Source organism: Anser brachyrhynchus (genome assembly GCF_964034855.1).
Source record: "Anser brachyrhynchus genome assembly, chromosome: 1".
NCBI lineage: Eukaryota > Metazoa > Chordata > Aves > Anseriformes > Anatidae > Anser > Anser brachyrhynchus.
In genome coordinates, this window is record NC_137694.1 from 181,434,642 (window position 1) to 181,458,724 (window position 24,083).

At 41.3% G+C, this 24,083-nt stretch overlaps 1 protein-coding gene across 1 annotated transcript in view; it reads left to right on the plus strand.

Moving 5' to 3' along the window:
• Window positions 1-24,083, plus strand: part of GTF2F2 (general transcription factor IIF subunit 2) — a 93,347-nt gene that overhangs the window by 64,232 nt on the left and 5,032 nt on the right. Inside the window, exons 7-8 of the mRNA XM_080575665.1 lie at window positions 13,037-13,136; window positions 21,354-21,497. Coding sequence (XP_080431791.1) covers window positions 13,037-13,136; window positions 21,354-21,497 — 244 coding nt within the window. The remainder of the gene's footprint in view (window positions 1-13,036; window positions 13,137-21,353; window positions 21,498-24,083) is intronic.

Here is a 24,083-nt window from a genome sequence, read left to right on the forward strand (position 1 = left end):
CTAGAGATGCTCTTCACTTTATTTGCGTGCAAAGCCAGTAATTAATCCATGAGGAACATGTACTTTAAGCTGATGGCATTGTGTAAAAAGAAAGGAACGTAACAGGAGACATAATGAGTTGGGAAAATAAAAATTGTCATTTTGTAAAGTGGTATGTATATGTGATATATAATGATTGTTCATAAAAATATATAACGTATGCCACTGAAAAGAGTTCACATGCTCAGAAATTCACATAATTTTGAGCTGACAAAACATTTTGATAAAATTTACTGCCGTGTAACCTCTACATATACTGTATTGTTTAATACAGGATACTCCTGATGTTGGTGTTAAATGTCTCAATATCTCTAATCCCAAGATACTTTTTATGAAGTTACACATCAATTAACATTTCTAAGATATGCTGCTTTACACAGGCGTTTGATACGGATTTGCATTCTGAATTAAAAATTGAAGATTTCTTATTCTCACAAATAATAGTGTTACAGCTTATTATATTTCATGCTTGGATTACTGATTGCTAGATTTGATTCCATACAGTTTTATGACAAACAAATGAAACTTACACAAAGCATCTCTTTTTGTATACATACATATTTTGAACTGTAGCTGTAGGTGTAATTAGGAAAAACTATGCAGAGCACTCTTTAAAATACAACGGTTCTGAAGCTTCTTTCAAGACTTTTTTTTTTTTTTTCCTGTGGAGGACTTACTCAACTGAATTATACTTGCATAGAGTCTGCTTTCACACAGATCTTAGGGACAAACCCAATTATACGGCTTCCTATTAGGGAAGCTAGACAACATTTGTGCCTCAGCCATTAACTGGTTTTGGAATTTGTCATGCCAGATGAATCTGTAATCAAATCTGTTGGTTTTTTTTATTTAATAACAGAATAGGTACAGCTTCACAAAGTCTGGGTGAGTTTCAGCGTATTCACAAATAACAGACACTCTTCTGAAAGTCTCTAATTAAGAGGAGAATACTAATGTAGCAGAGCTGACTAGAGCATGGAGCTAAGTTTATTTCTTAACAAATAAGCTCTCTAGGGAGTGTTCAAAAGATAATATTCTGAGCTACCAAGCTTAAGTTGTGTTTTTTTTTTTTTCCAAAACAAAGGCTAAGTTAGTTTTAAAGTTATATTATTGAAATTCAGAATTATATCTTATGCTTCTGGGCTCAGTTGCCAGAAAACGTAGCCATTTCTTTGTTGTGCCTTCTGGTCATTGGGATGTTTAAAAAAAATAAAGTATTGGAAAGGTTTTTTAAAGTAACTTTGAGAGTTGCAGCAGAGCTTGAAGCTGAAGTCTTGAGCCAGAGCTTCCACATTCTGAAGGTATTTTCAAAATACTTGTGAGATCTTGTATCAGGGCTAGGGCTGGTACAGCTGTGGCTGTGACGAGCACCATAAGCCTCAGAGATGATGCACAAAAACAAAGTTTTTTTTTTTTTTAATAAAATGACGCTAACATTTGCCCTCTGCAGCGGGATTTCAAAGAACAGACCTCCAGGAAGGTGATTGGAGCCGGGCTGAATGATTCAGGGCTGGTGTGAAACCTTCCTTCACACAGCCTGGAGAGCAGGAGCTCATGATGACGGCTCACCTCTCCCCATTGCCATTGCCTCCCAGCCACGAAGCCTTACCCCTTATTCCTGTGCCCTGTGCTCCATCCACACAGCCGCACTGCCTCTGGCTTTGCCGTGGCCACGTGCCCCCTTGCTCTGCTCGTGGGAGCACGGTCCCCACTCAAAGGACAGCTGAGGAATGGCGCAGCAGCGGCTTTCAAGTGGAGGTGGGCAGTGTAGTGGGAGGGGGAGCCGGGGAAGAGCTTGTCTTGCAAAACAGGAGGAGGTAAAATGTAATTAAGCTATTTGAACAAATAGAGCACAGTGGCAGAGTGCTGTACAGTTGGCAATGGAAATACAGTTGGCTGAAAGAATGACGATCAAATTTAAGAAAAAATCTCCTCTGCTTTAACTGATGCATCTTTCAGTCTGCTCTTTGGTTTGCTGTGCTTCATTTCTTTTTTGCGGCTAGCACCAGAAACTGGTAAGTTTTTCCCATCAGAGGATAAGCAAGACTGTTTTTTCACATGGACTAAGGAGAAGGACGGGTTTCCCTCCCTTTGTGTGTTTGCTCTGTTGTTTATAGCGGAGGATTCCTAGGCTTGCTGAGAATACGCACCTTGTCTTTTATCCTAATGCTGATTTTGCTTTTAAGTGTGTTTTCAGAGTTCAACAGTTGGTTATCTTTGCCTCCTGAAAAGCGTTGGGTGGGTTAATTCAGCAGCTTAGAGTGAGCATATGATTAAGCTGTTGAACAGTAGATGAACTGTGCAGGCTTACCTTCTAAGCTACCAACGGCACTGTGTAGTCATTGGCACATTTACACATACGCACGCGAAGTACTTTCTTGGAGAAGTTTCATTTCAGTGCCCTTTGCAGCAGCCCCTTGCTGGTTGTTTCCAAGTCTATTTTAGCAGAAGGGAGGTGGATGTCCTCAAAAAGGCAATCCGCTTATCTGGCATTTTTAGGTCTGCAGGCTAAGGAAGGAAGAGGCAGGGAAAAACCTGAAGTGTTTGAGGCAGTGAGGTTTTCTAGGGAAGTAATCCAAATGCTTCCCAGCTTGCCACAAACTGTTAAATTGTTTACAGTAAATTTTAACTGGAAGATCCCCAGTGGAGCCAGATGCAATGGCTGTTTGCAGAGCTACAGGGGGAGTGATGAGGTATCTGGTAAGAGGCATTTTAGGGATGGAAGTGCCTAGTTGGAGGCAGGGCGCTGGCAGCTGCAACTCCCTAAAGACATTGCTGAGCGAAGGGGAGCGCTGTTGCAGTTGTCACTGGAAGAGGAGAGGTAGCAGAGATGCTGTAGATTTTATATATATTTTTTTTCATTTGGGGACTCTTAGCCAACAGTCTGTCTCTTTTAGCTACCTGGGCAATTTCATCAAAGAATTGCAGAGCAAGTTGACTGAGCTTGTAAATCCTAAAAACCTATTTACCAATAACTCTAGTCTTAGGCTTTTGAGGATTTGGTATACATGGCTCTTCTGTCTAAAAGACTCCTTCCTAAAATTATTATTTCTTGTTGCCCATAGCAAAATGAAAAGCAGTTCTGGATCTGCAAGCACCAGGTTGGGGGTTAACCCTGGTAGCGGCCAAGCACCAGAGAGCCGCTCACCCTTGGTGGGATGGGGGAAGAGGAAAGGAAGAGTAAAAGCAAGAAAACTTGTTGGATGAGATAGAAAATGTCTAATAACCAAACGATAAGTGGAAGAATGGAGAAAGAACACAAAACAAGGCAAAAGTGATAACTCACCACCTCCCACCAGTAGACCAATGCCCAGCCAGTTCCCGAGAAAAAGGTGGCTAACCTACCTAAAACCCCACTTTTCCCTTTTTTATTGCTGAGCATGAGGTTGTGTGCCCTGGAATGTCTTTCCTGGTTAGTTAGGGTCATCTGCCTTGCTTTGTCCCCTCCCAACCTCTTGCACACCAGAGGGTGAGAAGCAGGGATACCCTGGGTGCAGTGCAGAGACTAAAACACAGGTGTGTTATCAGCTTTGTTTTGGTTAGAGATCTAAACCACGGCACAATACAAGCTGCTATGAAGAAAATTAGCTCCATCCCAGCACACAGGCAAGAAATGTGTAGCTTTTTGTTGACTGGATTTGCAAGTCCCTGTTACTTGTTACCATTGTTTTCAGAGCAGCAAGCGAAAACAGATTAGTTTTGGCAAGAAAACTATTAATGATTTTCAGGCTGTGGAATTTTTTAATTTTAGAAATAACTAATAGTTAAGAATGTAAATTTCATCTTCTAAACTCTAAGTAGCGTTTAACAAAAACACCCTTTGTTATGAAGAAATTTGAGGACTGAGGAAAATGGGATCGGGAAAGGAAACTATATTTGAAAATGAAAGTGGGAAAAGAGACTATCTTTAAAAAACACAATAAAAAGGCACAAGCATATGGTGATTCTTCATCATTTTTGTTTTTTTTTATTGAATCATGACAGGATGTTTTTCTAAAAATGATGTAGCATAGCAAAATTGACATCATGAACATGAAGTATCACTGGATACTCTTCAGTCAGCAGTACACCAGAGAAAAATTTAGATTATCATTTCATGAATATAATGGCCATTTCTGTCTTTAAAATAAAAAAAAATACCCGAAGGTAACTTCATTTTTATAGATCTATTTTGTCTTGGTTTTTACATTAGGAAGTCAGTTCTTTCCTCTTATCTCCTCAGACATCCAGGTCTAATGCTGGAATCAATTGGTTTATGATATCCAGAAAACTCTTCAGGTTGAAGTTTTTCTTAAAACAGTAAGTGATTTACAGCTGCACGTTCCCAGTACAGGCACACACACTTTCAAACAGGTTGTTTTTTTGTGTCGGGGGGAGTCCCGGGGAGGATGGGCCTGAGGCACAGGGCCCAGTGCAGCTACCAGGGCAGGGCCCCTCAGGTCACCTTTCGTGGCCTTCAGAGGCTTCCTCTAGGAGAGAGGGGTGACAGAGGGGGAAGGGGACTTTGTGGTGCAGAACACATCAGCGGAAAGGCTGATGGAGGGAGAAGGGTGGGTTGGGGGTGATTAAAAATGAACTCGGCCCTGCCTTTCCCCTGCTGTAGGTGGGGCGGATGGGCAGCTCGCCCTTACGGGAAGGGCAGGGCAGTGTAATGCAGCTGGTGGTCATCGAGCAGGCACTGATACGTGCAGCTCTCCCCCACCATTCACCTTCATTCCCATGGAGGAAAAGAGCATAGAGCTGCTCAAATTGCAGGCTTTCCTATAAACTTACTGTAACTGAAGGCTCGCTCTCCCCAGCTGGGCTGGGCTGGAGTGCTTTACCAACACCTCTGTCTGGTGATCTCTGAAGTTTGGGTAAGCATAGGACTCCACAATGCATAATTTTCAGAAAGGTGTACATGGTATATAATATATATCATGGTGCGGGAACGGGAACAGTGCTTGTCTTTTAACCCTTTCACCCATGCTGTCGTTTTTAGCTGTCTGAATTTCATCAGCACTGCTTCAAATACTCTATTTCTTGGTTGATTGTGTGGTTTTGTTGGTTTTGTTTGTTTAGGACTTAGAATAAACCGTATTAGGAAGAGGCAGGACTTGCCAACATCTGGCTGTGAAGCAAGAAAAAGCCATGAGATTTTAGCGGGGGGGATAAAACTGTTCCTTATATTTTGTCTTAAAAATAAAAAGCACAGTCCTTAATACGATTTTGCGTGCATTTAAGCTCATTTATGCATTTTCAGAAAGTTGATCCCTCCCCAAAACTATGCAGCCATTTATTTTCTTTTCCAGCTTACCTTTTACATTTTCTCATAGCACAAAAGAGGAAGAAGTGGTGTTGAATAGTTATCTTTTTTTTTTAATAGGAATGACTATGAAATCTATGTGTTTGGATATGTATGAAGTTAAAATTGTATGTCATCCTTTCTAAAGGAATTCAGAAATATCTAATGTCCCAAATCCCACGTTCACTCTGATTTCTTCCGACGTGTTGCTTAATTTCTTCTTCCCAGCACACCTTGTCACCCTGCCAGTTTTCTGCCTCGTCTCACGTCACTGCTTGAGGTTGCCTGCGTGCACTGGGCAACACAAAAGCACACTGATTTTACTTCAGCCTAGTTTTTAGACCTTTTTGTTGCTGGAGCGAGCAACAAAAGTAACAGCCCAGCTACAGAAATGCATTGTGTCCTGCAGCTTAGAATTTAAGATGAATTGCAAACAAATTTGTATGCATGTAATGGAGCTTGCGTGGATGCACCTGTGCCCTGGTTTAAGCCTCAGAGAAGACCACCCCCTCTGGGTCTGCTTTTGTTTGTTCTTGAATTTGATTTTCTCTCTTCTGTTGGGATTTTTGTCAGGCTGAAGACTGGACAGAGACATTTGTGGTGTGTGTATTAATAAGAAAACGTTGAAAGTACAGTAAGAACCAATAAAAAAGGTTTTGTTTCCCTTCTGGGCACTAAATGATTGACTATGATGATTGTAGTATAGAGAGGACTGCAAAATCTTGACATTTACAGCAATTACCAAGCCGCAGACTTCTCTGCCCTTCCAGCATATGTGAATCGTAATAAGAAAGTGTTCATTTCTTTGCAATAAGTATGATTGACTGCGACAGGACTTCCCGCTGATGCACAGCATGCGTGACAGCTGTGGAAGGGGCTTTTCACGTGGCACAAGGTCCACGCTGGCTTGAACCAGGCCCTCCAGGGAGGGCAGGGAGGGTGCAGAGTGTTTCACAGGGCTGAAGGGTCATCAGGAAGGCATATGGATGGAGAGAGCATCTGAAAAGGGTCCTTATAATCCCAAAGAGGGATAATAAGTGAAGGGGAGAAGCAACAAACAAAATGGCTGGAGACAGCAGCCACTTGCAACCTTCATTAACAGACATACTGCATGAAAGATAGCTCTGAGTTATGATTCCTTCTTAAGCTTAGCCTCAAATGAGTCGTCTCTACCACATCCCCAGTATGGACCAGCAACCACCAGAACCCAGCTTCATCAGTATCCTACAGAAGAGTACATTAGACATACGTGATCTTGATTTCAAATATCCATGATGTCAAGCAGATCCCAGCATTTTCTTCCTGCTGGTTGCGTTAGGGCATCACTTAAAGTGTTTAAAGGTGAGCATCAAACACTAGGGAAAGTTATTCCATTATATCATGCCTAGAATGCTAAAGGCTGTCTTACTTTATCTTTGCATTATTTATCTTCACAACTTCAGCCCAAAAGGTTTTCAATCCTTTGCAATACTAAACTCAGAGGAAAAAATGGGAGGTTAGTGGTTTTAATCAATTATTCCCATTTTATCAAAAAAAAAAACCCAAAACCCAAAAGAAATGGCTACTTATTGCCAAATTGTCATTCATATCATCTTGTGTTCTGTGCTGGAGAAAGATACCAAGAATTGGAGTCTCAGTGATGACTGTGGTGCCTGTCTCAATATTAGGCCTGAAAATATCTTCAAATGATTCATTGCTCAGGCTTCAACATACGTGCTTGGAGATGTCAACTTCAGAAAAACCTTACAGGTTTCCTGAACATAAAATAATTGCAGCACTCTTCTTGAAATGCCAAGACTTCAGGACTTAAAATTAGTTACAAATCATATACTGTGCTAATAATCTGAAATGTTTCAGTACTTAACGCTGGCAAATGCACTTCATAATGCCACTTCCATTCAGCTCATCCTTGTCTCTGTCTGTTCCTTACAACCGGGGCTGGGCTCACGTTGCCTTGACTTGGTGCGTGTGCTGTGTCTGAAAGAGAAGAGTAGATGGAACTACACAGCGGGCTGCAGTCGTCTGCTTCCATTTAACAGGAGACAATAGGATTTTTCTGCTCGCAACGAGACAAGACGTGCTGAATTTGCAACTCACTAGCTGTTATCTTTCAGAATATATGACAGATGGCTTTGCGTGGCAACAGGTTGTCATCGTTCTGATCAGCTCATGTGCGTTTTTACAAATGAAGTCATTCTGGTGGTTTCTTGTGCTTGTGGTTGGGCGCTTCCATGGGGTTATATTAGTAGGATGTGCCCCACAGGGTGATGAGTTCCCTTAATTCTCACAGAAGTACAAAAACTTTGTGAAGTTTCAGCATCTCTTAGGAATATTTGTCACTTGTCTGTCATCGACTCTCTCGTTGTGTAATTTACACCTACTTGGAAGAAGAGTCAGAAAAGGTGCTACCCGAACCTAAGCAAGGTGTGGTCCACATAAACACAAGAGAAGCTTGTGGGAAGCTCTATCATTACACGTATATTTAACTTCTTAGCTTGTTTTCTACATGATTTTGCAGGACACAGCTACCTCTTATCATGTTTGGGATGCTTAGCAAAGTATGAAGGCAGAGAAAAAGCTTTGGTTGCCTTTTTCAGGTATCATGAAGCTCCTGTAATGCAGCTGCCTGTGTCTGGTTCAAGTACAAAATTACTAAGAAAGGGACTGAAAGAGCATTAGTCCTTGGCTTTCACTCCTCTGGTACTGGGTTGGGAGCTTCTGTGAGGATTCAAGGAAAAAAAAAAGGTGCAAAACTCTGCAGAGCTGGAGAGATCTGGGTTCCTTACTCCTCCAAAGCTTTGGGCAGTGGCCGTGCTCTTTTCAAGTGAAATGACAGCATGTCTCTGTCGTGTGATGTTGCAGAGGGAGAAGCAGACCAACCTCTCCTTTTTTGCAGCACCGAGGTTGGCTCTTTCCTTGCTAGTGCCCTGTATAAATAAAACCAAGCACAAAAAGGTACAGAAACTTTTCGGTCCCATCCTCACGATAATTTCTTTAGAAACGCCAAGAATTCAAATGCTAGCAATGCTTCTGATTAATACCTGTTTCTAATCTCTGAAACATTTGTTTTGTGACAGAAGATTAATCAGAGGAAATCATCTATTCTAAAGGTTTATTTTAAGGCTTATCTTTGTTTTATTTTCTTGATGCTGAAAGATTCATGCATTTAAAAGCCAATAAGCATCTCCTCATACGAATGTAAATATTGCCTTCATCTGTCTTCCCCAGAGAGTTTGCTGCATGTTGACAAGTCCTATAAAATTATTTCCAGCCTGCTTGAATATTTTTCCCTTTATTCAACTCTAGTCACAATGACAAATCAGAGTTGCAGTATAAAACGTATTTTGCTGGGAAATGGCTGTGGCAAATTTGATGCCATGCTGGTTACTTGCTGTATTTCAGGGCAGAAGAGCTATATTTGATCGTGGGGGTGGAAGAGAAAAACTACAGTGTGCAAGCTGGTGGCTGCTGTATCGTTAATTTATTGGCAGTTTTAGAAAAAAAATCTGCATTCTCTTTTTATGTTTTTTAGGCCAGATACTAGCATGAGTTATGGCGTTAACTATTGCAACAAGAGCCATGTGGAAAATTTAAATCCTTGGAGAGTTGTGTGTAGTCCTGCTCCATAACTAAGGCTTTTAAGTGTCACACACGTGCAAATCATAATAAAGAGTAGTAGGTAAAAAGCCCCTGCTCCTTTAAATCAGTGTCACCAGTGACTCAGAAAGTCTATTGATTTTTTTTTTTTTTATTCCTCCCAACAGCTTCAATTAAGATTCAGCAGATCCACTCTGAGAACACCCTGGCTAAAATGCTTCGTAATATTTTTGGTTTAATGCTGCTTTTTTAAATGCGGTTTAGGAAATGAGCACTCTGAAGTAATGTTATCTGTTACATATTAAAACAGCAGTCTAAAAGGCAAAAGTAATGTGTAATTCACAGCTTCTGTTATAAATTTGTGTAATTATTATAATATGTAAATATATATGCTTCCTTAACTTTTTTCAAACAACAGCTATACAAATTAAAAAAAAAATCAATTATATTCACCCAGACATACTACTTTCTGAATATGGGAAAATGATGTCATAGTTTTGAAAGCCCCCACACCATATTTTCACCACAAAGAGCATCTCTACCAACAAATTGTCTGGATAAAGTGATTGCAGGGTATTTGTTTTTACCCTGCAATGCACTAAGCAAATTTCAGCGCTTCAACACGTCAACGATTTGGTAATTTGTGACCATATTCAGCCCGGAAATCTGGCAGAAGGAAGGCAATCTGAGGCTCTGTCATCCTCCAGGAGATTGTGAACACTTCAGAAATGAAATGAGAAGGGCAGCCATTAGGGAGACGAAGAGCAACGTGCATGGGTAGAATAAATGCATATTAATAAAAAGGTTTGCCTCGTGAGTCACCGTGCTTCCCATTTAGAATTCTATACTGGCATGTGGCAACTGCTGTCATTGCTGGCATTAAAAAGTGATCCCGGGGATGTGATGTGCTCTTGCTTTTCACCACAGCAGTTTATCAGGTAGGAACAGGATGTAAAAGTCAGCCCCGTAGTGTTGGCCAGTTTTCTGAAGATGGATTGAGATCTGTGGATCAAAATTTGAAAACCATTGGCACAAACGGAAGAAATTTTGAAATATAACACTGGTATCTCTGAAATTTCCACCTGAGATGCATAACATGAGATGTATGATATCTTGGTTAGTTGGTACGTGTTGATCATTCTGAATTTTTCTGTCATTTCCCAAAGAAACTTAGATAACCATTTTATAACTCAGTAGGGTTGCAGCCTGTTTCCTAAGAAGGCAAGAAGTTTTCCTTTACTTTCTCTACTGTGTTCTGAGGAACTGCACATGTTATGTGTAGCTTAACTGCCATCACGCCTTTGGAGGCCTCACAGAAATGTATTAGTTCAACACTTTTGGTTTTCTACGTTTTGCAAATTAGCAGTTTGCAGGTTAAAATAAAATCACTGAAATGTGCTTCCTGCATAGCGAGTCCTTCTAAGTGAAAAATGTTAAGAGAGGAATTGCTGGTGTTCTTCTATGCAAAAAGAAGTAGAAAAAATAATTAATTTATGGAAGCTTCACTGAAATGGGTGATGAAATTTCCTGTGTTGTAATTTTCAAATGCCAGAACAGGAAGAGCCCTTTAGCATTCGGCGGTGTGAAGCACTCATTACAGGCTCTAGGCTAAAGAGCTCTCCGTTGTTTGCATGCTTAAATATCTAATTTATTAAGAAGTTAGAGGGGGGTTGACACTACCATTATAAAGCATTTTCTTCTAAGAATATGTGTTCAGTCCGTACTTTCAGTCTTCTGGCATTTCGTTATGGAAGGGCTAATATTCTCTGGCTGCTTTCCTGAAGAAATGGCAGATATTGTACATTGACCCTGTTAAGAGTCATGAATATAAAACTGCATGAAAGGGGGATTTAATCATGGAAAAGTGCCACCCTCCGAAGCCTAGTGTTCCCTGAGAGCATGAAGGAGACTTTCTGATGTACTTCAGTGTTGTTGTGAACCTTGTTTGTCTCTCACATGTATTGTAATGAGAAGGACTCTGGAAAAACATCGCCAAACAAATAAAAAATTCTGGTCCAGATGAAGAAGGGGGCGGTGCAGTGGCCTAAAAGGAAAAGGAGAGACAAGCTTCCAGGCCGTGGCCTTCAGCAGTCACGACCTTGCTCTTTGGTTTTGTGTGAGCCATCGAGTGTCACTGGGGTGGGAAGGAAAGTAGGGGACGAGTGGTCGTTGGGCCTTCTTAATGTCCTACCAGAAACTTAAAGTGTTGTATAGGTGTTCCTAATTGCTAATACGGAAAATCTTGTAAGAAATGGATACATAAAGTTTGTGGCTTAGTCCCCAAGGTGTCCATCCTGAACATGCTGCAGCACAGCCCCTCTCCTCCCCTGTTTCAAAGGCTACCCTGGAAGGCCGGAAAAGGGCAGGAAGGAGAAACAGAAGAGAAATGAAAGCTATTAGAGGAAAAAGAAGGATACTAGAAGGTCTGGAGAAGGTTATTTTGGAGGCTTAATGGTGGATTACCACCTATTCCTTTGGGTCATGGGACATTTAGATGTGTAATTCTCCAGGAGCCGCTGTCTCGTGAACAGAAGCAATATCTGTAAAAAGGTTTAGCAGGAAATGTATCTCTGCTTCCTTCACTGAAGGAAAAGAGGGAGAGGGGAGAAGTGAGGTGAAACGTACAGTGAGGGAGAGGGAGGACAGAAAGACTCCATGTGTCACAAAAATAGGAAAAAAGATGAAGAACTGCAAGAGAAGATTTTTTTAAAAAGACACATCATATAACCAGGCTTTTATAATAATAAATAATAATAATTACAAACATATATTTATTGAGACCACAAAGAAAAAAAATCAGGAGGTGAGGATGTGGAGAAAAAGACTTGGACAATATTCATTTAGCTTTCCTGTAATGTCTGTGCTTCTTTCTGAAAGTTAAGAGTTCAGGAGACCTTTGGCAATGAGGTCAATAAAATCTTTAAAATCATTTAATTAGATTGAAGGCCAGATGATATACTCTTGTGATAAAAACTTCTACCTTGATTTGCTAGAGCAGTGGTAAACCCACTCATTTACCTTCAGATCGATTTTCCTTCAAGCTTAGAAGAAAACATGCTACATTTGGACAGAAGAAGGCATTGATGTACCTTCTGCTGATTTAGAAATCTAGAGTACAAGGCAATGGTCTGTTAAGGCTAAGTAAAACTATAGAACAAAGGACAAGTTTGCAAAGATTCAAGAGGAAGCAGGTATATATCTATCTATGAGACAAAATTTGGAAATGAAGTAACTGCATTGATGGTAACAGTTTAGTTTTTTCTAAATATTAACAGGATGCATCATGAAGATATTTTCTCTGGAGGAGCATTAGCTTGCAGCTTTCTAAACCTTGGTTTCCTGCATCTTCATTTCAAACAGTAATTCTTGACAGCAAAGCCTGAAGTATATGGAACTCGTTTTCAAAACCATCATAAGTAATCTTTAAGTTACAAAGAGATGAACTTAACAAAATATGTTCAATCTCTTTGCTTCCTATAGTCCTTCCCAAACCAGACTAAAGGTCACCTTTTGTCAGCTGTTTCATTCAGACTTGATTGCACGTTGTTTTGAAACTGGGTGGATTTCTCTGTCTTCTTGTTTTTAAAAGTGCTTTTCAAATAGTTATTTGTGCTCTGATGCTATATTATAGTGCCAAAAGAAAGGTCAGAGAAATCTTTATTTTTACATTAAAATATCTAAGAGAAGGTCATGGAGTCTGATTTTGCTGTTGCCTGGGTGTCAGCAGAGGTAAATTGAAAGCTTTTTCAGTTCTCAGCCGAGTAAGCTGATTTGGGGTTTGTTTGCTTTGGTTTTGATAATTTTTAAATACAAGGGCTTTGTTTCCATGTGAATATGAGGCTTTTGAAGTCTGTGTTCAGACACAGCTTTCAGTATCTTCCCTTCACAATTGCTTGGTTTTCAGTATCTCCAGTAACATCTAGTGTCCTAATAATCCACAGTGTCCTCAAGCAAAAGGAGTAGGAAAAATTTCAGAAGTGTTCATTTATTTTGCCTTATTATTTGTTTGCAGCTCACCTTCAATAAGGGATGGTTCATACTTGCAGATTTGGGGAACATTTTGAGTGTGTGCTTGTCTGAAGCTTTTATTAATTCTATTCTTTTTTTCTTTTGAAGATTACAGATAGAAGAATCTTCTAAACCTGTAAGGCTATCACAGCAGCTGGACAAAGCAGTAACCACCAATTACAAACCCGTGGCTAATCATCAATATAATGTAAGTAGCTTTAAATATTTTCCCTTCTTCTAGCCAGGAGGTGTCTGGCTCAGGACTCCAGAATCATGGCAGTGCTATTGGCAGTCCAGGCTTTCTGTAGCCCTTCGCTCACAGCAGGACACAGTCTTTGGAAATCTTCCATGTTATCTGGTTTCCCCTGTAGTTTTTCTTCTGGGTATCTTCTTTCTGCTTCAAAACCCACACCACCTTTGGGGTTAAGGTCTGCCAATTCTTATCTTCTCTTGTTACCTGGTGGAGGACAGACTGCCTTTACCCAAACCTTTTCTAATGTCTTTACTGCTTTCTCCCTCTAGTCTTTTTTTTTTTTTTAATGTAATTTTAAAGTTTGGGGATAAAAGAAAATTCTTTCTTTGTGCTATAAGACGTGGAAGCACTCCTTTGAGCCAAATAAAATATCACATGGAGGTGGGCAAAAGGCTTGAGTCTTTATTTTCTAGTCCTCTGCAGGAACTGACATGAGTAGGAAAGAATAGCAGCTGATAATTTTTCACAGTTTCATACCTTCATAGTACGTGTTATTTGCATCATTAGCTTTGTCAATATTACACCCACGCTGCTGTTCCAGATCAGTTGATGTACATACAAACTATAATGTCCTTTTTCTTAAAGATCCTCTTTGAGTAATTTGTATGTATGCATGTATAATCACTGTTAGTGTTGAATGTGAGGAATGTTAAGTCATACTAGAAATGAGTCAGTGTGTTAGTCATTTAAACTTTTACACTTTTTATTAAGATTTTATTTACATAAAACAAATGATAATATACTGGGTGATATTTAAGCATTATTCTGAAAAGCATATCTACAGAACCCAAAATAATCATTTTTCTCTCATGGGACTGTTTTATAGTAGTTGCTGTACAAAGTCTGATCTATACATAGATGATCAGAGCAATAAAACTATTTCAGCTAAGGGAATGACATTTAATCAAAATAGTCACACTGGTATATATACAACAGTGTAACTTGTGTAGTCAATCTTTGAATCTCTATTCCAGTTTCAAACTGCTATGGTGGTACTGTTACAGAAATTTAAGTTTTGTGGATAATTCGGGCAATATAACCAGGATGTAACCAGGCCTCTTAAAAAGTTACCATGCTCTTGTGAACTAATTGTAACGTTGTTAGCAGATACATAGCTGTCCATGTCCACATCCATTGCTGGGCAGTGCTTGGTTTTCCTATCTGCCTTAAAGATGTTCTGATGGGAGAAGTCTAATCGGACATACACTTCAATCATTCTTGGCCTTGCCTTGACTCTGAAGACCCAGGCAGGACTACTTCCTACAACATTTTTATTTTCATTAAATCTTTTATTAAGGTTCAGGTTAGATGACTCAAAGGATGTAAGACTGGGAGAACAAGTCCGTGGACTTTTTAAACCTTTTCATTACATCTTTCTGGTGTTTTCAACAGAAGGTAGTTTCTTAAACTTAGTGTATTGCTTGTAATTATCTGACAGGCGTGTTCGGGACAAGACTTTTCACAAGAAAAACAGGAAACTTGTCTTTTTTACAAGCCCCCTTGAAATACTGAAAGGCCGCCATGAGGTCTCCCCAGAGCCTTCTCTTCTCCAGGCTGAATGTCCCCAGCTCTCTCAGCCTTTCTTCCCAGGAGAGGTGCTCCAGCCCCCTGACCACCCTCACGGCCCTCCTCTGGCCCCGCTCTCACAGCCCCACACCCTCCTTGTGCTGGGCCCAGCCCTGGACGCAGCACTCCAGGTGGGGCCTCACGAGGGCAGAGCAGAGAGGCACAATCCCCTCTCTCCACCTCGCCACGCTCAGTTCCATCCATGCCTTGGCTTTCCTGCCCCCATCCCTGCACACCCGGACAGCATCCCTGTGCTCTTCCCAGGCCACGTGTCCCTGCTTCCCCTGCCTGTGCATTTCCTTCTTGCGCCTCAGTCTGACCAGCAGGTCCTGGCTCAGCCATCCCGGCTGTCTGCCCTCCCTGCCCGCTTTCTTACACAGGGGGAGGGAGAGATCTTGTGCTCTCAAGAAAACATCCTTAAAGAGCTGCCAGCTCTGCTCAGCTCCTTTGTCGCTTAGGACAGCATTCCAGGGGTCTCATCCACTAGGTCTTTAAACAGCTGGAAGTTCACTCTTCAGAGGTTCAGGATCCTGCCTTTGCTCTTCACCAAGCCCGTATTACTTGAGATCACAAACTCAAGCAGGGCGTGCTCACTGCAGCCCAGACTGCCTCCGGTCTTAACCTTTTTAATGAGTTCATCCCCACTGGTGAGCACCAGGCCCAGTAACGCTTCTCCTCTGATTGGGTTGTCTCATACCTGGACCAGGAATTTATCCTCAACGCACTCTGGGAGTCTCCTGGATTGCTCACAGCCTGCTGTGGGGCTTCCCCAGCTCACAGCCAGGTGACTGAAGTCCCCCCATCAGGGTGAGAGCATGCGAGCATGATGCTTCTTGCAGCTGAAGCAAGAAAGCCTCGCATGGCGTGGTTGCCGTTGCCTTGCATAGAGCTGAAATCTGATATTCAGTCAATAGAGCAACACAAAAATGGTTTCAATGATTAACAGGTAATTCCTTAGTTTAAAAAAAGAACGAAAAGAATTTAAGGCCTTTTAAAACTTCTTTCAGACATCTTCAGATGAAACTTTATATTTATACCCACTTGTCATGCCTTCTCTATCATCTGTGTGTTATCTGTCTACCAAAGAAGTGTAATACATAAGCTTCCCTATTAATGATACCTTCAAGAAGGCAATTTTGGCAGCTTTTCAGCAAGCTTAGCAACATACTGTGAAGGTAAACAAAGAGAAATTGATTTCTCTATGAAGTCTTGCAGGGATAAGCTAGCAACTTCTCCATTTGACAGCTTGTTCTGAAATGGTCCTTCCTTGAAATCAAACCGTATTTTAATGCTCTTTAAATTTAAAATCTACGCAGTTCTAAATAAACCTAATTAGTTTACGGTGTACATGTATTCTGTAATGTGGCTCTCAAGAAGTGTTTTAAACCTACTGCATAAAACATCTTGTTTACACAGAAAACAGAAAGGGAAAAAAAATGAAAGGATGCATTGTAACTTGCTATGAGCAGCGTGAATACAAGACAAAAGAAGAAAACAAGCAACACATACCATGTTTTTTTAAAACACACTTCACAATGCACTCAGTGTTTCTAGACAACAGTGGGAGCTGTTGCTGAAGCTGGAGGTAAACGCTAGTGTTGCTAATTAAAACATAGGCGACCGAGACACCAGTTGCAAATAACTTGTTTGCAGCCAAGGAGGGGGTTGACAATCAGTTTTATGTGTGAGTTGTTTTTATACATTAAAAAACTGAAGAATTTTAGAATATTCACGTTGTGTTCTCATAGGAAATGCAAACACTTTCTTTGATTTACTTTAGATAATCCAGAGGATGTAAAATAGAAGCTCCTACCTACTGGGGAGGGTTTTCTGAGCCACTAAAATAATAGAGAAAGAAGAATGATGAGTAGTAGTTTACTAGCAAAAAAAGGTTGTGCTTCAGTTCGAAATACCACTTTGTGTTATTTTACCTGAGACTTTTATTCATATAATTAGGATTTAATACCCAATTATGAGATAATCCTGTCAGAGACCTAACATCAGCAAATACAGTTTTGAGAATTTCCTTATTGTTACTTTTTTCCCGTGCGTAGGAAGCACCAATTTTAAAAGGATTATTTCTTTTCTCCACATGGAGAGAGTTGTAGCTGGTTGCTAGCTAAGCACATTTTCCCTTTTCCTCATTTGGAGAGGTATGAACAGCACTGTGGATTTTTTGTATTGCTTTTATAGGTAGTCTTGAGAGTCACGGTAGCTTTCCTCTTCGCCCCCATAACATACCTGTTATTCCCATAGCTCTGCCATGTACAGAACAAATGACCTCAGTGCCTGGCTCTTGTTCTTTCTCCTTAAAAACAAACCAGAAACCAGAAAAGGATGAGATTGGTTTCTTCCATCCCTTCAGCGTGACCTTCCTATCTGAGGAGGTTGCAATTCGTTTCTGGTTTGATTCTTCGTACTCATTTTGGTTTTGTTTTATCTGGGGGGGGAGGTAGAAAATCACAGAAGGGTTGGGAAGAACAGACGTAACAGCTGCTCTTGCAGCAGAGTCATGCAGCCTGTAACTGGCTGCATCTTTCACACCACATCTATCAGCTGCTGTACCGTGGAGTCAGAGAGAAGTTACTAACCTCAGAAACAAATTGAGATCTTTACACTGAATAGTGACCTCAGGTGTTTGCAGGGACCCAGAACTCAGTCAGGCACTGCAAATAGAAATGCCTTCATCTCTCCTACCATCTTCTGAACTTGACCTTTGAAGTATCAGGTCTTTTCTGGCAAATAGTTAAAGCTGGATAATCACAGAATTACCCATCTCTTCCTCCTGTAAAACGTTAGCATGCGCATATCTGCAAAACATTGTTACGTCCCCATACGCCAGCGTCTCAAATGTAATAGCGCTCTGTTGACAGCTCAGTAGAGTGTTGTTTACTGATACCAGCCATGACCTGATCAGCAAGTGCACAGAAAAACTGGAAAATACATGAATGCCTCAGTCAAGGAAGATTGAAAAGTCAGGCTCAGGAAAGCCCGTTGCAGTTGACTGAAGAGACTATTCAGAAAAGTCTGCTTCCAGGAGAATACAGTGTCAGTGTCTTGGTTTTTGAAGGGGATCTCATGAAGGTGTAGCTCTTTCTTTCCCTCGGATGTGGAAAGAAACATACAATATACCCTACAGAACAGCAGTTCCTGTGCTTGACTGTGAACTACCAAAGGGAAAGAATCTGGACCAATTTTTGACAAAAAATATTTGGTGTACCCAGCTAGATTGGTGTATTTTCAGTAATATTTGGGTTTGTTATTTACTCATTTTCTTCTGAGAACATAATGTAACATGGCACTGTCTGCAACTTTGTGCTTGCCAGGTATTTTCTCTGTCTTGGTCTCATTCCATGTAAAATGACGATGCTGCCATACTTCATGGTGATCTTACTCATTAAGAAGCAATTTCAATCTCATTACTTACGTTACAATGGGTTTTTCCATCGTCTCTCTCCAGCTTACAAAGCAAAGAAACGGATTTCAAATAAAAATGCTACTAGAAAATAGAAACCAAAATTGTTGCTGTAGATGGAGATACGACTCCCAGACTAGACATTGTGATGGGATTCTGATCATAAACAGCCCCTTTTCAGTGCTAGCCTGAAGTATAAACTTTGGAGTGTAGCCTGAGATGTGACATTCATGTATTTTTCAAGACCAAAGGGACAACTATCATACTAAAATAAATGAAAAATGCGTGTCCTAAAGTCTGCATGCTTTATTGTCCTCAGTACTCACACATGTTCTAGTGGCACGTCCCTACATTTCTGCATTGAGTCAGGACATGACAGTGGTAGCTGCATAATTCATAGATGGTCACTGTGGAGAGCTGGTTTCTCTGGCAGGAGAAACACATCATATATCGTCATGAACCAGGTGTAAATTAAGGGGAGGAGGGAGAGGCCTGGGGCCTGCCCCCAGCACAGGGTGCGCAGGACCCCGTCCAGGCGCCTTGTGCCGCTCTCCCAGGAGGAGACCCCACAGCCTCTCTGGGCAGCCTGGGCCAGTGCTCAGCCGCCCGCCCAGCACACAAGTGCTGCCTGGTGCTCAGAGGGAGCCTCCTGCCTGCCCCTCGGTGCCCACTGCCCCTGGCCTGGCGCTGGGCACCCCTGAAAAGAGCCTGGCTGCGGCCTCTTTGCCCCCTGCCTGCGGGGATTCACAGCCCTGGGTGAGATCCCCCTGAGCCTCCTCTTCTCCAGGCTGAGCAGTCCCAGCTCTCCCGGCCTCTGCTCGCAGGAGAGGTGCTCCAGGCCCTTCCTCACCTGGGTGGCCCTCTGCTGGACTCCTTCCAGTACGTGGATGTAAACTTTTAGGTGAATGAGATTTTCCCTGCCTCTCCGATGCCTATACGACCATGTGAATATACCCAGCAGGGAACAGGCCTCTGTTTTGCTGGTGGAGCTGCAAGGCAGATAACCCTGAGTACACCCATGGCCATGCTGCTTGGTAAAGAATTCAGCCTTACAGCCACAAGAACGTTGTCATTTTATAAGTCGTGTAATTATTTTCTATTATATTAATGGAGCCTGACTGTTTTTTGGGCTTGTAGTTTTAAAGCATCTAAACTGAGTAGACTTTTTCAGATATATTTCAACATCCCTGCAGTTTTACGTCCTGCATTTGCAGCTAGATGCGGTCTACTTGGCATTACCCTCTATTGTGAGAGTACACCAGCAGAAAAAAGAAATTGAATCCACAACATGGTTTCCAAAGCTTATAATTAAAATCTTTCCAAGGTCAGCAGAGGGCCCTAATGATTTGTCTGCTGGACTTTGAGAAGAAGCAAATGTTTTGACAAACTGTTATTTATAGCAAGACCGATGTCCTAGATTTATGTTCCTACTCCAGTTTCTGTGGTGTAGCAGTTCTGTTACAGATCATGCCAAGCGAGATGATGTTACGCAAAGCTGTTTTACTTGATGCTGCAGTTTACTATCATTACAAAACTATTACTGTTTTGAATGGCTTTTTTTTTTTTAATGAAGAGGCTGAATATTTTAAATAATTGCACCAAAATGTATCAGTGGATGAAAATTAATTGGATTTGAGCAGAGATGCTGTATCCTTCATAGCACTGACATATAACTGGAAAAGCAGATAAGTATTTGGATGCCCGAGCCCATCTCCAACTTTTAAGCAGAAGGAACAACCTTCAAGTTACAGGTTGGAAACCGTTGCTCTGCATTCGATTTAATGATGAAATCTGTACCAGAATTTGAAAGGAAAGCTGGCTGGCCAGAGCCCTGTGAGCAAGGGCAAAGGTGGTGATAGTCTTTACCCTCTTGAGACAGATACCAAGAGACAGGATATTATCTCTCAGAGAGCAGGAGGGAGTTAGCTGGCTGTGAAATACAGGAAAAAAATAAATTGTGCCATAAAACTAACGTCTCTCATCAAAAATATGATTTCTAGTATCCAGTAGAACCTTAAATTTTCATTTTTAGGCTTCTTCTCTGAAGGTCTTCCTTGAGGATAAGGTTGGAGACATAAGAAGCAGGATGGCTATTGTATAAAATTATCCTGCTGGCAGCCAGGGCTTTATCTAGTGCCTGAATCTGTTCTGCTGTGTCACGCTGGTTTGCATCCACCCATGCAGTTTGTCTGCAAGCACCTGCTGATGACATCAAATATATTATGCTCTGGGACATGTTTGTCGTTTCCAAGGAGTTTGGGGGTTATTAGGGGTGCTCGGGGGGTGGATGGGGTGATGCACGGGTAAATTTTGCACTTGGTGATCAGTGGTGGTTGGGGCTGGTTTGGTGTCTGCTGGTCTGTGCAAGCCTTGCTTCTGATGGTGAACTTGGTGAAATGCAGGAGGTATTTTTGGAGACTGGCAGGGATAAAAGTTTCTGCAAAAATAGGTGGTCATCTTACATAGATCATAACAGGTAAATATTTTTTTAATATACATCCTGAAGTAGGATGATAATTGGCAATGAGGGGCCCGTACTTGCTCAGAGTTTTCTTTTTGGACAGCAAACAGTAAGTTTGTGTGTGTTAGTCAGACTTCTCCTGAAGAGTTCCCAGCCATTTCCTAGAAGTGTGCTGTTACTTGGAGAGGATTGTTTTTACACTGACGGAGTGGTTGTCTCGAGTGCCATTTCTGGAACAGATGAGGCAATGTCTAGGGGCCGTTGGAGCGTGCTTTGAGCAGGTGATTGCTGTGGTCGTGGGTGCAGCTGTGTTGGTCCCTGGATTTTCCTGAGCATGGTAATTTGCAGGTTGTTTATTATTACCCTATGACATCAACAGAGTGAAAATACCAGCTCAGTTCAGATTCCTGTATTAATATTAATTCTCTCTTCAGGTTTGGGCACATCTTGCAGGCTCTGTTTCTGATTTTTTTGATTACCGTTGTTGTTTTCTTTACTGGTTAAAGCAGAGATACATATCTGAAAGGCTTATTGTACTGAGGACAAAATGCTTAGTCTGTGTTCATAAAAGAACATTTGAGTGCTCAAAAGAAAAATTTTTAGATGAAAAGCACTGAGTCATTGAACAATGTTTTATTATAGAGTTTTTTATGTCTTACTGTTCAGCACTAAGAATTATACAGCTTTACATATGAATGTCTTTAAAACATGTTTTATATCTAATTGATAGATTGAATATGAAAAGAAAAAGAAAGAAGATGGAAAACGGGCTCGAGCTGATAAACAGCAAGTATTGGACATGCTCTTTTCTGCCTTTGAGAAACATCAGTATTACAACATTAAAGACCTGGTGGACATAACCAAACAGCCAGTGGTACGTACAAGTAGTCTTTTAATAGAAGCATTTTCTGTAGTTACTATTATGTTTACTTCCATATCCAGCCAGTAGTTTAACATATACCGTATGCATTTGAAACAGATCTCTAAATGTGTTTTACAACAAATGGAAATCACCAGGTTTTAAGTTGACTCTTGTAGAACTGTATAGGATACCAAGCAAGCATTGCAGTGAGTATGCTTTTCCTTGGCAGAGGTGGTTTAAGTAGCCTAAATGGTCCCTCGCTTGTTTAGGTTCTCTTTAATACAAGAAACCAAATTCTCTAATGCTGTGATGTCTCCTGTGAACATTATTTGTGTTAGGAATTTATGTTAGGATATCAGGCATCATGTCAACACCCCCAAAAGCACTCAATTTCCTTTACAAATAAAAGAAGTCTTAGAGCAGAGGGGTTATAAGGTCTGTTATTTGGGTTTTGTTTGGATTTTTTTTAAAAGACTTGTTTTGATTCATGAACAGGAAAAGCATGAACACGTGTGATGTGTGTGTTACTCTTCAGTGTTTGCCAGCTCCTTTATGAACATAAACTTTCCAGTTCTTTCCTCTCTTCCCCCCCCCTCGAGCTTTCCTTGTAGACTAGGCAGGAGTGAAGGGAGACAGCAGCAGACGAAGTGGGTGATTGTTGCTTGCCAACCAAACGCAGCTGTAGTTCTTGAGAAGATGGGATGACAGGTCAGGAAATTGTATAGCTGATGCTTTTATCTCCTTCTGTCTGCTGGCTTTATCGCAAACAGGCACACAGAAGAGATAAAGTTCTAGCACAGTAAAAATTAGAAGTGTTTGCAGAAGCTGTGTTCTTTTTCTGCATGCACGGGTTATTTGGTAGGACTACCAAACTTCTTTCCTGTGATTTGCATTTCCTTAGCTTCACCTACTGTAGTGCTCCAAACCCCTGCCCATGCTCTTGGTGTTTAGTTTGAAACTGGCCTTGTTTTATTGGTCACTGGCTTCTGTTGAACAGCATTTGTAGCAGCTGGTATTGCTTGTTTTCTCCCAAGATATTGGTATCTTTTGTACTTTTGACGTGTTGCTCTGCTGACTTTGATGTCTACCCACAACCCAGCTGCAGTTTACAGAAAACTTAAGGGAAATTAATTATGTTGCTAAATGGAGCAACAATTTCAAAAGTTTTTAGAGCTAAGGGCAGAAGAAGGAACAGTGACAGCTGGATTATACAAAAATTAATTGCTCTGAAAAAGAGGGGGGAAAATGGAGATGCTTACCAGTTTTGCTCATTTCATGCTTAGGAGAAAGTGTATCTGTACCAGAGGATTTGTGTAGTATAAGGTGCACGGTCTGTTTGGTTAAGAAGCTGCACAGAGATGTTACCCAAATCAAATATGTGTAGGTTCACAGTGCTGTAGTATCTTGGAAGAAACTAGTTGGATAATATATTCATTTTTTCCATTTCATTCATTTATCTAATGAGTCAACTCCTTATCTGTGTGGCAGAGAAGGCGTGTAGATCATGGAAGCTGAGAAGGAGGAAGGGCTAGGAAGAAGATACGAAGGCAGTGGCAAGAAAATGTTAGGATTTTTCTTTCTAAGTAAGAGATAGGTGTGACAGTCACTATCTTGATAATTTTGAATGCAAGTAGATGCAGATTTATCCCACCGAACATGACTTCACCTAGAAATAGTCTTCCGCAACTCCCACTTAAGCCATGGGAGAACAAAAGTTTTCTTTTCACTGTGAGGCACTTACCTCTGGAACATACCTGTCGCTGCATCGACTCAAAGCAGCCTGGAGGAACTGTGCTTCTGACACAGGTTTCTTCACTGAGCACCAGACGCTGGGCAAGATGATCCAGCTTTTGTCTTAGTCATCTCCCCGAGGATTAGACGCGTAGGGTATTCTGTGTTTGCACAATACCTCCGATGAATTTTATTACGTGATAAATGCTTTTATGATCAATTCCTAATCGTGACTACATATCTCTGCTGTCATTAGATGCTCCTGAATGCCCACAGCGTGGTGCACCAGCTGCATGGGCAAGGTCTCAATGACAGCCCCCCTGTTCCTATTTACCAGAGGGTTCCTGACATCGTTCCAGCTGTTAGACCCTTTCCCCCGAGCAGCCTGTGCAGTCTCAGTTTCATCCTGTGTGTGAGGATTAGGGATCTGCTGTTAATTCCCAGGTGGATCTTGGCAGTAGGTGTCAGTGTCCTTCCAGCATCCTCGTACCTGGATACTCTAAGTGAAGCAAATCTTCCTGATGCCTTTCTTCATTCACTGGGTAGCCAGCATGCTGATAAAATCAAAACTAAGCTGTCACAATTTCCTAACTGGACTCTTCAAAAACTTCCGTGGGGAGTTGTTGATGGCGTTCATTTCCATTTAAAAATGCTGAAATGCTGGCCGTCGTCTTCCGCTGCTCTGCCAGTTTTCACCCCGTGTGCAGGTTTCCCTGATGCTGAGGAACTTCAGCCTCTGGCGTGAAACTTTTTTTTTTACTTTTCTGAAAATAAAGTATCCGTTGCTGGCTCCCACTGTGACCCTATTGTTCACAGAGCAGCTATGCCTCCTAAAAAAAAAATGCAAATGCCAACAGGTTGAATAGG